This window comes from Medicago truncatula, chromosome 4 (genome assembly GCF_003473485.1).
Source record: "Medicago truncatula cultivar Jemalong A17 chromosome 4, MtrunA17r5.0-ANR, whole genome shotgun sequence".
Lineage (NCBI taxonomy): Eukaryota > Viridiplantae > Streptophyta > Magnoliopsida > Fabales > Fabaceae > Medicago > Medicago truncatula.
Window position 1 is genome coordinate 54,119,891 of NC_053045.1, and position 17,771 is coordinate 54,137,661.

At 31.1% G+C, this 17,771-nt stretch overlaps 1 protein-coding gene across 1 annotated transcript; it reads right to left on the reverse strand.

Annotated features, from left to right (window-relative positions):
• Positions 1 to 9,278: 9,278 nt before the first annotated feature.
• LOC11442818 (kinesin-like protein KIN-8A) lies at positions 9,279 to 13,163 on the reverse strand. Its single transcript, XM_024780387.2, has 7 exons — positions 12,395 to 13,163; positions 11,553 to 11,826; positions 11,294 to 11,344; positions 11,094 to 11,186; positions 10,615 to 10,983; positions 9,810 to 10,496; positions 9,279 to 9,716 (listed from the first exon to the last, which is right to left on the reverse strand). The coding sequence occupies exons 1-7, from the start codon at positions 12,976 to 12,978 to the stop codon at positions 9,684 to 9,686; spliced, it is 2,091 nt and encodes a 696-aa protein (XP_024636155.1). The 5' UTR covers positions 12,979 to 13,163; the 3' UTR covers positions 9,279 to 9,683.
• Positions 13,164 to 17,771: the final 4,608 nt, after the last annotated feature.

Consider the following 17,771-nt stretch of genomic DNA (forward strand, 5'->3'; position numbering starts at 1 on the left):
CATTTTTATTTGGTTTAATTAACTTTAGCTATTTCATTATGCTATCTTATTTTTCTTTTTTCATTTCCCTTATGTCCCTATTGACTTAATGATTCAACTCATTTCCCACAATTGAAGTGCTTCTTGAACTACTGCATATTAAAAAGTATGATGCTACTATTGTGGGTTGTATTTGTTAATTCCATCACCATTGCTCTCTCATAGAAAGAGTCTCAGTCTCTTTCGATTGACTTATTTGAACTTATCTGATTGACTTATTTGAACTTATCTACCTGACATTAACATTTGTGAGACTGTATGAGATAGCTTATGAAAACAGCTTAAGACATGTTCGTTAGTTGTTTTCAGCCTATTTTCATAGCTCTCCATGATAGCTTGTGAAAATAACTTCTAGATTTTATGAAAACAATTTCACTTTATGTATGTTTTTGTTACAAAAATAACTCATACACAAGCGTTTATAGATAAACGTTTAATTAAGTTGTGATTTACTTTTTCACGATATTCATGTGTTGGACTTTATTTCATTTGGATTCTATTCCATGCTGCAAGTTCTACTCTTACAGATTCTACAAATGATACTTTCTTTGCTTTTGTGTAGAAGAAGATTGCTTGTTTTTTGGTGTCTGTTTGATGATAACTTCATTATTACTTGTTTCTTTCTGATGCTCTTTCCCACCTGTTTTTAGTTAGTTTTCCTTCATCAACATGCTATTTTAATTCAACAAAATTTCAGTATTCTGTCCAAAGGTTAAGTTAAGATTGTTCCAATCATTGCTTTTTATGCATGATTTTGTTTGTGAAGTGATCCCAAGAATTTTTCGTTAGTGCCTAATCATGGAAGCAATCAAAAAACAATAGTATGGGAAAAGAAAAAGAAAATCTATATCCAGTTACTTACAATGTGACAGCAGGAGCCTCATCTTTTCCTCACTTTTTCTTTGTTTATATACACTCTACCATTTGCTTTTCCTTTTGTTGACTGCTTTATTTTTGTTGGCCTGATTCAAATATGTTATATTCTCACCAATTTGTGACTCATAGTAACTTGTGCAGCATGAGTCTCAAAGTGTAGACTTTAGCCCACCACCATACAATAGTGGTTGAGTCTTACTCACACTGATGAGATGAATTGCTGTTCAAATCTCTTGTATTGAGAGATACTCATACATTTCGTGTCCGATTACTTTTCGAAGAAGATTGTGAGTCGGTGATGTGCCGTTTCATCCAAGAAAACCATAATCGTCAACATATATGACAACTAATTAACCTAATACTTTAAAAACCGAATCGGGAATTTCATCTGGTTAAGCATTGTATTGATTTTAACTACAGTTAAATTGAGTTTTCGTCTTGTTTTATACCGATTCAAGCAATTTAAATTGGTTGAATCATTATTCAGAGATCTTGTCGGGTCGATATTCTTTTCAATTTGAAAACATTGATTTAACCCAAAGGAAAACAATTCTTTTTCCTGGATAATTTGATCATATCAGTGACAGTCCTTTACCTTCCCTTTTCCTAGTTTTCAGGCTTTCAAAAGCTTCCTACCGTTCCCTACAACCTACTAGAGAAAGAAAAGATGAGGATATATTGCTTACAGCTAGGACTATTAGTTGTGAGCATATATCTTTCACCAAACCAAAGATATTATTTTCTAACCTACATTTTTCCTATGTGTCACCTCACAAACATCCCCCTTTCAAACTATTTTTCTAACTATCTCTTTATATGCATTCTCTCTCATTCTAAGCTACACTTTGCTTATGTGTCACCTCACCAATAATTCTTATTTCTTCATATGAATTTTATTTCCTATCTATCTTTCATTTTCCATCGGTTACAAAAACTTGCCATTTACTTCACTTCATGCAAGTTACACAATGAATGCATTATAATCCATTTTATTAATATTGAGGGGTTACATTTTAAAATTATTCATATTCTTAATCAATCCTCTTACACACACAAGTTTATTACTATAAAGCTCCTCATTTTTTTCTAAGCTTATATATATGTTGCTTATGTTATCCTTTTCATTTCTTCTTCCATTTCATTTTTTGATAGTTTTGATTTTCTCTTTAAGCTTTGTGTGTGTGTGTGTGTTTCTATTTCTATAATTTTTCGTATTCTCTAATAGATATTTTTTCTTTGATTTCAAATACACAGGTTTTGGAAAAGAGAGAGTTTTGTTGAAAAGACACTTCATATATGAAATGGTGATTGTATATTTTTCATTGAAATTAAAGTTTTTTTCATTATTATTTTTTATTTAACATTGTTATGAGATCAAGAGTTCACTAAACATGTGGAAGGAAACATATTAAAAATGCATAAAAAATGAATATTTTTTTATTCATTTTTATTCCAAGCCAACATGTGGTTGTTGCTATAACTATTAGAGATTTTTCCTTCTCAACTAATTGCAATAAGATGGAGGAGGATTTGGTTGGATCTTACAAGAAACTCAAAACTCTCAACACCAAAAATCCTAAAGGTCGAATAAGAGAAAGTAAGAATATTTATCCATAGATGTTAGTTTAATTTGATCAAGTATCCGTGTCTTTGTAATAAGTGAAAATACTCTTATTATATTTTTAATTGAATAGGTTCTTATAAGATCACGTATCCTAGGTAACTAATTGTAGAAACACACATCTATTCAAGGCCTAGGTAACTAATTGTAGAAGCACTCATCTATTCAAAATTTTAATGGAATGTTCTTGATCTTCATGAAATTGGAGAGTCAAAATCATGTTTTGATGATTTACATGGAAATTTAACCTTTGATCATGGAATTGGCTGACCTTCATACTTTCCATCAATTGAGTTTCCTACAATAAGAGTAAATTTGGGTGCATCTTATGAAATTGTCTAACTATACTCACATTCTTTTAGGGAAGTTTTATTATTACTTTATTTTAAGGATAATTAAATGGCATTATTGCCATTTAGTTGTTTTCTTTTAATTAAGGTTTAATAAATTTATTAGCAATATTTTTAGATTTAATTTAAGAAAGTTTATATGGATTTTATATATTTGAAAGTATGAGGTTAAGGTTGAATGTATAAGTGTTTATATCAATTATATATTTGTGTTCTATATTTATATTGTAAAGTAAGTTTGAGTTACTCTTGATCTAGCATTGTGATGATATGGTACCTCAAAGATATTCCCATAAATTAAATATGACTCATTATTCTTAAGCTATGATTATGCATATGCGTCACCTCTAAAAAATCATTCTCCCATATAGTATAATAATTTCTCACCCTTTCTTATTCTATCTAATCTATCTAAGTTTAAGTTACAAAACTTATCATCCTTTCTTAATATATTTGTAGTTATTATTTATCCTCCATTAAAAAAGGCATAAAGAGTAGAAAATGCGAGAAAGAGTTAAAAAAAAGAAAAAAAAAAAAAAGAGAATGAGAATGTGAGGTAATCATGTAGCGTATAATTGATGAGTTGTAAACAAATAATTTCGAGCTCTATTTTAATATATTATAAGTTATGGGAAAAGAATGTGTGAAGATTAGAAACCATATTAAATAAAGGGTTAATAGGTTTTTTTCCCTGTAAAATATTTTTTTTTATTTACCCCCCTGTAATTTTTTTTTGTTTTGATTTATCCCCCTAATATGCCAAACAAAAACGAAAAATTCTGGAAAAAAAATTCGTTTTTGTTTGGCATATTAGGGGGTAAATCAAAAAAAAATTTTAAAGGGGGTAAATCAAAAAAATTATTTTACAGGGGGAAAAACCGGAAATGACCTATATTACAGAGGGTAAAGACCTATTAACCCATAAATAAATTATTATTTTTTACTTGAACCATTTGAAATACAATGTAAATCAAGAAAAAAATTATAAGTTGTCATATTTTTCTCCAATCTAATTGTTAAACTTAAATTAAACAATATGAAACTTTACCTATCTAAAAAAATATTGTGACATTTTACCGTAAACACAGTGAGACAAGGAATCACGAGATCAAGTAAATAAAATGAGACTACAACCGTTACATTGTCCTACTGCTATATATGAAGCAGACGTTCCAGCAAAATTTGTGAAGCATGACAAGTTTAAGGAGCTGAGGAACAAGATGGGTGTCGCATCTTTGGAGCATCTATCTATCTATATCTTCTTCTCTTTGTAAACTAAACTTGACTATCTCTAATGCTAGGATTGTGCCTATGTGACACCTCTAAAAAAGGTTTAATTTCTATTCTCTAATCATTCTATCTAATAAACTAATCTAATACGTAACCTCTCACATTTTTTTTCTTCACAATAATGCTAACTCAATTATACAATGCATTAGAATACAATGGGTTATGATCTCACTCTAGACAAAAAATAACAAAGATGTTACGTTAATGAGCATAAACATCATTGTTTTTCTATAGCCATGTTTTAAGAATCTAATAGTAACGGTTTATGCACCTACAAACTATTCAAATGTTCTGTAATTTCTTACACCATCATCATTGGATGTATCTTAACATTCCTTCAATTATAACCTACAAAATGGAAAAATTTAAAGTGTATTTTTTTTTTATAATTCCCACTCACCGTTTATAACCACAACTTATGCCACATTCATTTTCAGTCAATCCCGGGATGTTTCCATCATGCCTTCTATTGATATCAATTTCACAACAAATACTTCTTTACACTTTTGTTGAAAATTGGTTGGTTATAATTTTAATTAGGGGCTATTGTCATATCCTTCTGTGTATAAATTTCGGTGGTATTGTTTTGGTTTTGGATCACCATTATCACTTTCTTCAACCAACTTTTGGATGATATTCTTCAATTTTGTATCATTATATATTGAAAGAGCACATTATTTTCTTAACAAGATTGTTGCTGTGTTTTATTTTTAGAGAGAGCACATTATTATTTTGAGTAAATTACATTCCCCTCCCCTCAAAGATGCTTGAATTACACTCTCCTCCCCTCTTAAGTTAAAATATACACTCCCCTCCCCTCTTATTCAAAACATATTAGAAAAAATTTCACCCCCCTCCCCTAAGAGAAGCTTGAATTACATTCCCCCTCCCCTCTTATGTTAAAATCTACACTTTACTCCCTCAATATTCTTTTTTATTATTTCTAATAATCTAGCAAAAAATAATAATTTAACACACTTAAAAAAATATTATTGCGGGTCTATTTTAATATAATAAAAAATTGAATACATATTTTTCGCTATTTTTTATTCACAATTTCATTAACATGTAGTTTTAAACTCTATTATAAAACATGAAATAACCCAAAACAAAATTAAAATATGTGAAAAATTACTAAAATCATTAAAACATGATTATTTAAAAGTTAATTTTATACTCTAATTTATAAAATCAATAGCAATATATTTAAATTTAATTATCATGACATTTAAACTATAAAGAAATGAATTAATTTTTCTTAAATGGTGATTCAAAATTAATATATATATATATATATATATATATATATATATATATATTATAAGAATATTTATTTATGTTCAAATAGATTAAAGTGTAGTGCATATTTAATTATTAAGGGAAAAGTTTGTAATTCAAGCATCTTATAAGAGAGGAGAGTATAAATTTTAACATAAAAAAAATATTGAGGGAGTAAAGTGTATATTTTAACTTAAGAGGGGAAGGGAGTGTAATTCAAGCATCTTTGAAGGGAGGGGAGTGTAATTTACTCTATTATTTTTAACAAGATTGACGTTGTTTTTCTTTTAATTTTGTTTTTAGGTTCTATACATAACAATACGAGAGAACATTTTAGAGCTTTGTTATAAAAGTCATATAAAGAAATTTAAGCAATTGGTTTGATTGGCAACAATATGGTGCATTTAAAATATTAGAAACAATATTATATTTTAAGGTAGGATGGATAATGTAGGAAAATTGGTGGATCCAATTAAAAATATTGTTTGGGTATGGTTCTTGGGCAAATTGCAAGCAGTATTTTGATCAAACCCGTGCAACGCACGGGTTATATACCTAGTGATGATTAATAATTAAAGATTCACTAAGCGTAGTCACCATCAAAGGACTTAAATTTGATGGGTTTGGCCATTATAGGTTACAAAAACTACATGAAGTATGATTCTATCATGTACAATGTACATATTATATTCCCTTTTTTCTTGGATGGTAGGATTGTTGCTATTTCATGATATTGTACTGTTGTGTTTGCTTGCTACATGATGCTGCAAGATTAGGGAACTTGATTTTGAGGTATATGAATTCTGTTTTGCATCAATGTAACATCTTTTGAATGTAGCATGTGTCAATTGTTGAAGTGTGCAATTGAATCACTAATTGTAAACATAAAAGGAGGTTTAAGCATCCAAGTGCTTTAGTAGTGTGCAATTGGTTGATCACAATCTTTGTTTGATGCAAGTATTTGAGAATAGAAGGGTTTTCATTTGTTTATAGTGTAGATTGTAGATGGAAGAAAAGACATAAAGAAAACAAAAGAGAATTATTCAAATCAGTTGTGATATATTTAGACATCCAACAAATCGATCAACACCATTTTACTCGTGTGTCTCAGCCTTATGCAATGTATCAACAACAATTCTCTTTTCTCCATGCTCTCCATCATCTAGCTATTACAATCATCACTTCCCTCTCTTACATCTTCTATATTTACCGCTCTCTAGATGTAAATTGGCATTTGGACGTCCAAACAAAAAAAATCGATGCAAATATACCTTTAAAACTATTTTCTTTCATAGCAATGTTAAACTACCTAAATAAGCCTCAATTCAATGCCAGAAAAAAGCAAAACCCGAATTACAATGAAAAGAACAAAACGATTACAATACCAAAAGTAAAAACAATTGCAAGAAACAACGAGGTATGACAAAAAACCTAGAATCAAAGATAAGAACAATATGATTTCATACTTCACCAAACCAAATTAATAGAGCTATGGTGACGATGACGACACAAAGAGGAAGACAAACAGTGATAGGATGAGAAGACACACAAAAGATTTTAACGTGTTGAGATTAGGTGCTAAATAGTTTAATCATATATGGCTTAATTTTTTTTGTTGAAAATCCTAGGAACTAATTTATTTTGTAGCCGATGACAACACATTTGTATTTTGTAATAATGTATATATTTTGTGATATTTGTATTCCATGATTTATGTTGAGCTTTGTTGGGATTTTAAAACAAATTCTAAATTAGGTAATTACTAGAGAAAGAAAAGATGAGGATATATTGCTTACAGCTAGGACTATTAGTTGTGAGCATATATCTTTCACCAAACCAAAGATTTCTTATTTTTTTTTTAAATAAAATAAAATCATATAGTCATCATTCTTCCAAAATGAGTAAAAGCTAATTGCTTCACATAAAGTTGGGTCACTGGTTTATATCACTATTGTTCTTAAAAATGCACCAAGAACTCCATTAACCCACCACCAATAAGAAAAGATACATAAATATAGAATTTAAAAGAGTGCATTAAGGTTGTCTAAGGTACATCTCCACAGGTCAACTGGTTACATCTTTTGCATTTTTAATAATTGGATTGTGTGGTCCTTCATTCTCATTTCAACCAATATAAGCTTAATGGATAATTATTTTATTTATGTGTGATATGCCCCTGATGTGAGTGTGAGGCTCCCTGTCATCTCAGGTTTATGCTGTTCAAGGAGTTAGTTTTTGTATGTTTATGTTTGGTAGGGCAGGGTGGACTTCTCTCCTAACCAGTTTGAACTTGAGTGACTAACAATATGTTTGGACCCAAATCACATCTTCAAGACTCAAAATGTTCTTTTGTGATTTTTGAAAATGTTTACAAGCACAGTTACATTATTTTTTCAAACAAAGTTTAGGGGTTGAAAGGTGGTTTTGATAGAAGTAAAGCAACTCCATATAACTTTTGGTTTGAGTGGATGAAATTCAAACATAGGTCATTTTACTTCAAATATACTCGTAACCAAATCAAATTTACAAAATCAAGTATTACCAAATAAAATAATTTTAGGCTGAATGGTGAAAATTCTTGTCACTTAAGAAAATGATAAAAGATTCAAATCATGTAAAGTGCATAACTGAGAGTTCTTCTTTCATTTTGGTTCGAAATAAACCACCAATTTCACACTTAAATTATCATTGTTATACAAATTTGATTCCTAAACTATAAGAATGTGAGTTATTCTCAATCCATCAATTTAGTCCTTAGACTTTCACACTCTCTCCTATTTTGAAAGTGGTTGATATGATTTGATTGATTTTTAACAGTCCATGACTATTTATTATATTTCGATAGTTCATGAACCAAATGGTTGAGAGACCGATAGATTAATGATCAAATTGAAAGTCTATTCTTTTATTTCCTTTACACTCTCAGAAATAATCCGTTCCTATAATATATAGAGATATATATTTTTTGTATAAAACACAAGCCAAAATAATAGTAAAAAGTATATAAGAGAGTTTGGAAAATGTTTACCCAACTATTAGTGTTGGAATATATTTGCGTTTACACAGCATGGTGAATGTTGGATTTAGGCAGGACAGTTTACAATATATGCAGATTTTGATCTTAATATTTGTTTGAAAATTCTAAACACCAAGCTTAATAATGTCCATCTTGCCCAATAGTCACCGATGTGAGGACTCCGTGAGTTAAGGGTATGCAGACAGAATACATTGATCATAATAAATCTAGTATTTGATAGATGAAATTGATGGCATTCTTGGGTTGTGAACGACATGACAACTTATCCATTATATTGTCTTTTCGTAACTGATTGCTTGCAAGATGTATAATATCTGCCACAAATGTAATATGTGATTCTATCAACTTCTGTTTTCTTTTACTTTATTTTCAAAGATGATTAGATGTTTAACTCTCCAACTCTCCATCATGGATGTAGGTTACAACAGTCACTTGTAGTTTTAAGTTTGATTACACAATCACAATCAAGAGACTGCAAAACATTGAGAGTAAGTTGATAGGTCTATCGCTTGACAACAGTTTCTTTATTTAAAATTAAATAATTAAATTAAATTAGTGTTTGAAACAGTGAAAATTTATTCACGGTTCAATAATATGGACATAAAACTTTGGCTGCATTTACATTTGATTCAAATAAAATGACCACTATATTTTATGATAAACATTAAAAATGATATAGTTGAGCAAGAATTTTCCAACTAAAAAGTGCATGATAATATATATCAAGCCAATTCCAAGTTCATTTTTGGAGAGCATTAGAGAGCTGTAATTTGTTATTATAAATTTATAATGTAAGTGCATGATAATTTATATATCAAGGCAATCGTGAATTTACCAACTCATGGCATCTGGTTTTCTGTAATAATAAATCTACCTATGTCATAAAAATCAATGAATGTACATCTACAATGAATTTTTTTTTTTTTTTGGAGTTTTACACCAATCTCATCTGTGTCTACCTCTCAGATAAATGGAGCCCTCCATTTCTTTTGAGAAAAGGAGAGGAGGATCTTGACCCGATATGAAAGTGGTGGTGAATGAAGAAGCATGCAAAGGACACTCGGGTTTGCAGATGACTGCACTATTATCCTTTGAGCAGTTGCATAAAAGATGGCCACAAAGGAGGAGCTTTTATACACAGAGCTTCCCTGTAATCTGGCAACTTCCTCTTCCACTCCTTCATAAAACACTCTTAACTATTGGCTTGTTGCCGAGCAAAACCAGGCTGAACAATGAAAATGAAAAATATGGTCAACTAGATGTTTCGGTTACTTGCTTGGTAAGTAAGGAATGAGGAAGGAATTAAATATCAATTTACCTGAAGAAGCATGGATGGAGGAGGTGCTGTAGCTGTAGGTTCTGAAAGTACATGACTTCTGGTTTTTCTCCCATTTAACGTAGTAACTGATGGACTATGATTGGTGGTTATGTCCCAAAAGCTTCGTTTCTTTGCAGTTGGAGCTGGTGATCGAAGCCGGTGGCTCTTCAATTCACCATTGTTTGGCTCCTTTTCCTGTACGCTAGCAGCCCTGGTTGCCACTTTCTTTCCAACTTCACCGTTTGTTAATGCCTGTTTTCCACACTTTTGAGAAACCTCACGAATGAGATCATCTTTTTGCTTTAGTTGTAAGCTATGATCTTTCTTCATTCTCTCTATCTCAGCCTCCAGTGCTTTCACCGTCTGTTGTAGTGTCCTCACAGTTGCCTCAGCTCCTTTCTTCTTGATTTCTGGAGTGAAACAAGTTCCAGCCAAGAAAGAGGGTCTAGTCCTTCGTTTTTCACTAGGTTGGGAAGAAATTGGAGTGGAAAGAGTTGCAGCAGAAGGTTTCGGAGTTGAAGAGGATTGTGAAGCTAAGGACTGTGCTTCTAGAGTCAAGAGCTTTTGTTGTTGTTGTGCTAGTTGCGTTCTTAATTCACGGTTCTCCTTTTGCAGCTCAAGTACTAGCTTGGTCTGGTCAGTTTCTGTCTCGGGCATAGGCAATTGATCCTCATTGGTGTCACTTACCTGTACCCAGACAAAGAACAAATTAAATAATTCAACTTCATCATAAAAGCATGTCAAGCTTATGCCTTAAGGCCCTTGACAAAATAAATATTAGCTTGACATGGTACGGGGATTCAACCTTCAAACGTATCTCTTTGGCTCTATCAGCCCAGTGAACGGTGTTCTGGGTTTCACCAAATGAGAGGCTACTTGGGCTTATGTTTGCAATCATGACAGTATTGCAAATTCCTCCAAGTGAATCCTTCAGAAGTTGAGTGAGTTTTGAATTTCGATACGGTATGTGTTTCTTTCCTTCTACAAGAGCATTGATGCAGCTGCTGAGTGCAAGAAGAGACCGGTTTATATTGGCACCCTCAAGAGATCTAAGTGTTCTTTGATCTGTGGCAAGAGCTCTCTCAGACCCTGCAAGATCAATTAATGAGAGTTTGCCCACTCGGTTAACAATGCTCATTGTTGTAGCATCTCTAACTCGGTATTCAACCACAACCTAGATGTAACAAAACAATGTGCATTTGGTTAGTTAACACAATTCTGCAACAACTCACAATCACAACATTAAATGGATCTTTTTTCCCCTCAAAATCCTAAATGATTCACCTGCAAGATTGCATGGGAACGCGAAGATGTTTCATTTACACGAGTTGGTTCTGTGGTTCGGTTCCGATTTCCTTGTTGAAGCAATGTCATCACCTGAAGCAACCAGAGAAAAGAAAAGAAAAACATGCTAAATCAAGGTTCAGATTAGAAACACCCCTCTAAAGTTATACTCTTCTAAAAACGATCAGAATATTAATTACCTCATCTGCAGACGAAGCTCTATATTGCGTAAGACCCGCCGCCACAATCCCCTATAACAAAACCAAGCTATTCATTAAACTTATCATTCCAAATTACAACTTAAAATATAATGCAAATTTGTCATATATTACTTATTAAATTACGTAAAGATTTACATGATCTTCAGATGCATTTATCGAATACTTGTAAATACCATTTCTTAAAAGCAAAAATCTGCGAAATGTTAAACTTTCATTTTAATAATGAAAGAAAGTGAACCTGTTTATCTTCTCTAAGGACTAAAGGTCTTCCAGGGCACAGCAAATCTCTGACAGTTTCATTGTAAACCTCAAGATACGAAAGATGAACCACATGGCTTCCATCACAGCTTCTCTGCCTGATTTTACCAAAAAGATCCTTAATAGCCAAAACCATCACCCCTGGATTCTCCACAGTACCAAGCATTGTATAGGTTTTTCCAGCTCCCGTTGCACCATAACAGAAAACCGACCCATTCCTCCCCTGCAAAACCGCTTCCACAAGGTCCGAGGTTCTGAAAAAAAGCTGAAATTAAACCTATATACAACACACCTCTAAAGACACAGCATCATCAACTATGAATACATATCCAACATATAGGTACCCTAATCAACTATATGATCAGCATCATAAATAGAAAGTATATGATCAGCCTATGGAGCACCGGCATTTCGGATTGAAGGTGTGTCCGGACGTGGCCAACACATGTTTGTGTCTGACACAGATACATACATGGACAAAAGTGATTACATTCAAACAATTCACGTTTTCAAACTATCACTAGTGTCGACGTGTCCATGTCTGTGTCTCTATCAACGGTTCATAGTGAACAGCATCATAAATAGAAACTATAAACTATATGATCAACAATAACGATACTATTATCCTCAATTTTAAGGACACATCATCATAAATAGAAACTGCAAGCAATTAAAAACAATAAAACTAAATTAACGAAATTCTATCTTAAAATTAAAATGATTGATCCAAAACAACTAATGCAAATAGCTACAATTATAGAAAGTAAATTATGAATTAAACTCCAAATTTAGAAATAAAATGAGAGAATGAGAGAAACTAACGTAGTAGCATAAACTTGTAGCTGAGAAGCTGAATCAGTAAATGAACCATCAAAAGTAAAATGTCTACCCTTAACCCTGTTCAGTCTAAGATAATCATTTTCATTAGCAAACTCCGTTAAATAAACATCACGTTGATTCACAATTCTCACACAACACCGTGAATTCAATTCCTTCTCCTTCTTATTCATCGGTCTAACCCTCACAAACACCATTATCCTGCTCCCACATTTCCCTATCTCTTCCTCTTTCACCTTCGCCGGCATTGACAGTCTCCGAGCAACCACTGGAACTGCATTTTTCGTTGATGTAACTTTTTTTGGATAGGAAAAGGCAACAATGCGATCAGATCCAACGGTGAGATTATGATTTTCTTTGGAATCTTGGTTAGGTGGTTGAGGTAAGACGAAGGTTTTAGTAACGGTTGTTGTGGTAGGGATTGAGGAGTTTCTATCACGCATGGCGGTGAGAGATTGTTGTTTCTGTTGTTCGTATAAGAGAGTGAGGGTTTTGAGTTTTTCTTTGAGTCCATGGTGTGGATTTAAGTCGTTTTCAGAAGTGATTTTAGATCGAGTTGAAACAGGCATTTTTTTTTAGAATCGATTATTGTTAACCAAACATGGCCTTAGAAGAAGAAAGAAAGAGGGGTAAGATTTGAATGATGATACACTTACACTGAGTGTGGAGTGTTTGGACTTTGGATGCAACGGTCAAATCTGAGCTTTGAAACGGTTACATATTATTTCAGTGGTCCTACATGTATTTCCACAATATCTCAACGCACGAGAATCATCTGTTTCTCTTAAATGATGAATTTAATTCTCATCAATGTAATAGGGAATACTCACCAACAAATATTCCAATAATTTTTCACAAAATAACTTTTCCATTTTTCAAAAGTGTAAATTATCCTAAAATAATCTAAACTAAAAATACCTATGTTTTTATAGGGAGCAAAATAACAACATATGTCACAGTTACATAGTTGCTCTATCAAGATTCAAAGCCATGTTACTACCACGTCACGATCCATGTCATAATCAACACGTGACAACCAGATTATCAATCCATATTTCTGATTTCTGACCTTATAACTTCAACAAAGGCCAAAATGTTAGACAACAAATATTAAAATAACAAAGGTATGAACGCTTATTTTCTTAAAAAAAAGGTATAAACACTTGTATCAAAATTTTGACAAAACTAAGAAAATGAAAATTACATTAAAGATTTTAAACTCACTCTAAATTATATACTCGTTGATTTATCTAAAGACTAAATCTTCTATATACTAATACTAATACTAATATAAAAGTTAATGTCCATTGATTTTACCATTTTGCCCCAATGAGGGGCAATTTGGTAAATTACAAATTGGTTGAGTTTTTTTTTAAAAGGTTGGCCTATGAATTTCCATTTTTGCCCCTAACCAATTTTTTAATTATTTTCTAATTTTTAATAACTTTTAATTATTTTCCAATTTTTATATTTTTAACTATTTTTAAATTTTTTCCCCCAAATTCAGTTGCTTCTACATTGCTGTTGTGGGAGATTAAGGTATCGTTTGACAAACTTCTCTACATTTTTAGGAGAAGTTAGGCCAAATACAATATCAAATTGTTGAATGCTACTTCAAAAAATTGAATGGAATGAGCTTTGGCCAAAAGTTGTTGAATGCTACTTCAAAAAACTATTTCTCAACAATTTATTTCACAAATATCTCTCTTCAATTCACGTTGGGAACCTTTTATTTTATTTTTTAATATTATTTTTGGATAATATGTAATCATAATTCACACATCATTGGTTCCTTTTTTGTTTCAATTATTTTCATCCTAAACATTATGTCAATTCCTAATCTCATAAACTGATTATATTATCTCTAAATCAGCCCATACATATTTTATAATGAATCACAATGTTCCGTTGTTTTAACATCTTTTCTTTCGAAGAATTTTTTTTTATGTCGTGATTATTTAAGGTTATTATTTGACCTTAGATAAACATTAAATGTAAAAGTATGGAGGGAAAAATTAGGTTAAAATTAGAGCTGACATTTTGTATAAATTAAATCTAGGGTTAATATAGTAAAGTCACGCGAAAAAATATGTTAAATGTAGGGTTAATATTGCGTCACATATTAACATTTAGAAATAAGATATGACATTTTGCATAAATTAAATCTAGGGTTAATATAGTAAAGTCACACGAAAAAATTAGGTTAAATCTAGGGTTAATATTGCGTCATGGTTTAACATTTGGAAATAAGAGATGCCATTTTGCATAAATTAAATATAGGGTTAATATAATTTGTTTAGTAAAATTAAAGAGAAAAATTAGGAGCGATTTTTTTATTTTGATTTCCCTAACAATTAACATTAACATTTTGATTAAATTAAACAGGGTTAATTAAATAGGGTTAATACAGTAAAATTAAGCAAAGAAGTTAGGTTAAATCTAGGGCAAAATTTTGCGTTCGGGTTAACTTTAAGAAATAAAATAGGTTAAGTATAGCAAGACAGGTTAACATTTATAAGTAATAGATTATGTTAAGTATAGCGAGACGGGTTAACGGTTATTCCTTTCCAAAAAAACAGCATATAATTGGGAACATCATTTTATTTTACTTTAGATAAACATTAAATGCAATCCCCGTGAGCTTAGCTCAGTTGGTAGGGATATTGCATATTATATGCAGGAGCCGGGGTTCGAACCCCGGACACTCCACTTCTCCACAATTAAATTGTGTGAGCTATAGCCATTAGGCTACTTGACCAAAAAAAAAAAAAAAAAACATTAAATGCAAAAGTGTGGAGGGAAAAATTAGGTTAAAATTAGAGATGAAATTTTGCATAAATTAAATCTAGAGTTAATATAGTAAAGTCACGCGAAAAAATAGGTTAAATCTAGGGTTAATATTGCGTCACGGATTAACATTTAAAAATAAGATATGACATTTTGCATAAATTAAATCTAGGGTTAATATAGTAAAGTCACACGAAAAAATTAGGTTAATTATAGGGTTAATATTGCGTCACGGGTTAACATTTAAAAATAAGAGATGACATTTTGCATAAATTAAATATAAGGTTAATATAGTAAAGTCACACGAAAAATTTAGGTTAAATCTAGGGTTATATTGTGTCACGGGTTAACGTTTATAAATAAGATATGACATTTTCCATAAATTAAATCTAGAGTTAATATAATTTGTTTAGTAAAATTAAGGAGAAAAATTATGTGTGATTTGTTTATTTTGATTTCCCTAATAATTAACGTTAACATTTTGATTAAATTAAATAGGGTTAATACAGTAAAATTAAGCAAAGAAGTTAGGTTAAATCTAGGGCAAAATTTTGTGTTCGGATTAACTTTAAGGAATATGATATTACAATAGTTGTTATGTTATTTTTTATGTAGTGCTTTAGGCTCTGTGTTGCAAAATTTTGGTTTACGCAGCCTTGATTTTCACATTTATAAATGACAACAATTTTCCGTAATTTATAAGATTTCTCGTTCGGAGCTAAATTAAAAAAAAAAAAATACGTTATTCAACCCGTGCGAAGCACGGTTTTAACTAGTTTACACGAAAGTTCAAGGTCGCGTGTCTACTTTAAAATGTGTTTATTAACATATAACCATTGTCGTCAATATTCCCTAAAAAAAATAAAACGATTGTCGTCAAGATTAAATTGAAGGCCCTACAATAATATATATATATATATATATATATATATATATATATATATATGGATTTGCTAGAACACACCCACTAGTTTTTATGTGGGAGTGTTTTAGCAAGCTCCACCTTAAGGTGTATTCAACTACTTTTTAGTTATAACTTGCTAAAACACACATTCTAAAAAATAAGTGGGTGTATCCTAGCAAATGCCTATTGGAGTTGCTAACATACACCCACTTATATTTTAGGAGGTGTGTTTTAGCAACATTCACCTTAAGGTGTATTTAACAATTTTTTAGTTATATCTTTGCTAAAACACACTTTAATAAAAACTAGTGGGTGTATCCTAGCAAACCCCATATATATATATATATATATATATATATATATATATATATAAAATGAGCCCATAATAGCTATATAGTAAAGTAACTAAAATATCTAACTACATGCGTGTTTGTGGGTCAATTGATAATATCGTGTTAATCTTCGTGAGGATGGCTCAGTTGACTGAGACATGCATTCTTATATGTGGGGTTAGGGTTCGAACCCCGAACACTTCACTTATTCCCTCTAAAAAATGTGAATTCTATCCAGTAGGCTACTTTGACCAAAAAAAAAAGGCAGTGTCATAGTTCTTAATTGCTTATTTTTACCATATGTGATTTATTAATTCAATGGAAAAAATAAACTTGATGGAAAATTAATTTATCTATGCACGTTACACAAAAACTAAAAATACACCAAGTTAAAACTTATCAAAGTAATAAATACATTATTTTCTAAAAACAAAAATGACCTATTAAATGTCTTAAGCAATGTCCCATCAGTCCTAGTTCAACTGATAAAAATGTCAAAATTATTAGATCAGACGTCATGATCGAGATTCGAACCCCGATACCTCCACTTTATGTGTGTGAATTTATGATGAATTTGCCAACTCTTCTATCTACCAACAAAAAAAATGTCTTAAGCAATTCCTTGAAACCTTGTTAACATTTTCCCTAATATTTAATATAATTGAAATTGATAACTTTTATGATTCTTCTTTACTGATAAATAAGTATGAGAGAGTGCTATAAAATATTTCTTAAAACAACTAATGTTAGTATTATTAACGATTGTTAATATATTAGAAAAAGAAGTGAGATTGAATTTTCGACCTTCTTAAATCCCCCACTCCAACCACCAACCCTCTTTATATCTCTTAAGATTGAGTTAACAATTGAATGTTATCAACGAATCTTCAAAGCAAGGTATACCGATAATAATCATTTCATGCCCCCTAAAATAATTATGCAGATAATAGTGCAATTATTAGTCCTATAATGTTTTTCCCATGAACATTCTTCTTTTGATTGGGTAAGCTAAGCTAGTGGGACATGCTAAATGTTGTTGATCCAACGATTATTTTTAATGAGAGGGGTTGATCCACTAAACTTAACAATGAGTGAAATGAACTTTTTTTTGGGTTGAATTGAATTGAATGAATTATGTGAACATCCATCGATTAACTATCTCTATGGTGGTAGGCATTCATTACTTAATACTACTCAGCAGTCAGCATTGCTTTGCAGTTGATAGTATCATTTTCATTTTTTTCCTTTCGGTTTACGAGAAAACATTGTAATGGGGTCAACAATGTTGTTGCCTGTTGGTGATGTATTTGTGAAATAAAATTGTCCAGTTATCTATCCT

What these genes read in the sequence shown, in the direction of transcription:
- LOC11442818 (XM_024780387.2), bottom strand. Translation starts at nt 12,978, where the DNA reads ATGCCTGTTTCAACTCGATCTAAAATCACTTCTGAAAACGACTTAAAT. An exon ending in GAGCTTCGTCTGCAGATGAG is followed by an intron (nt 11,187 to 11,293) that starts GTAATTAATATT and finishes TGGTTGCTTCAG; the next exon opens with GTGATGACATTGCTTCAACA. An exon ending in GTTCCCATGCAATCTTGCAG is followed by an intron (nt 10,984 to 11,093) that starts GTGAATCATTTA and finishes TGTTACATCTAG; the next exon opens with GTTGTGGTTGAATACCGAGT.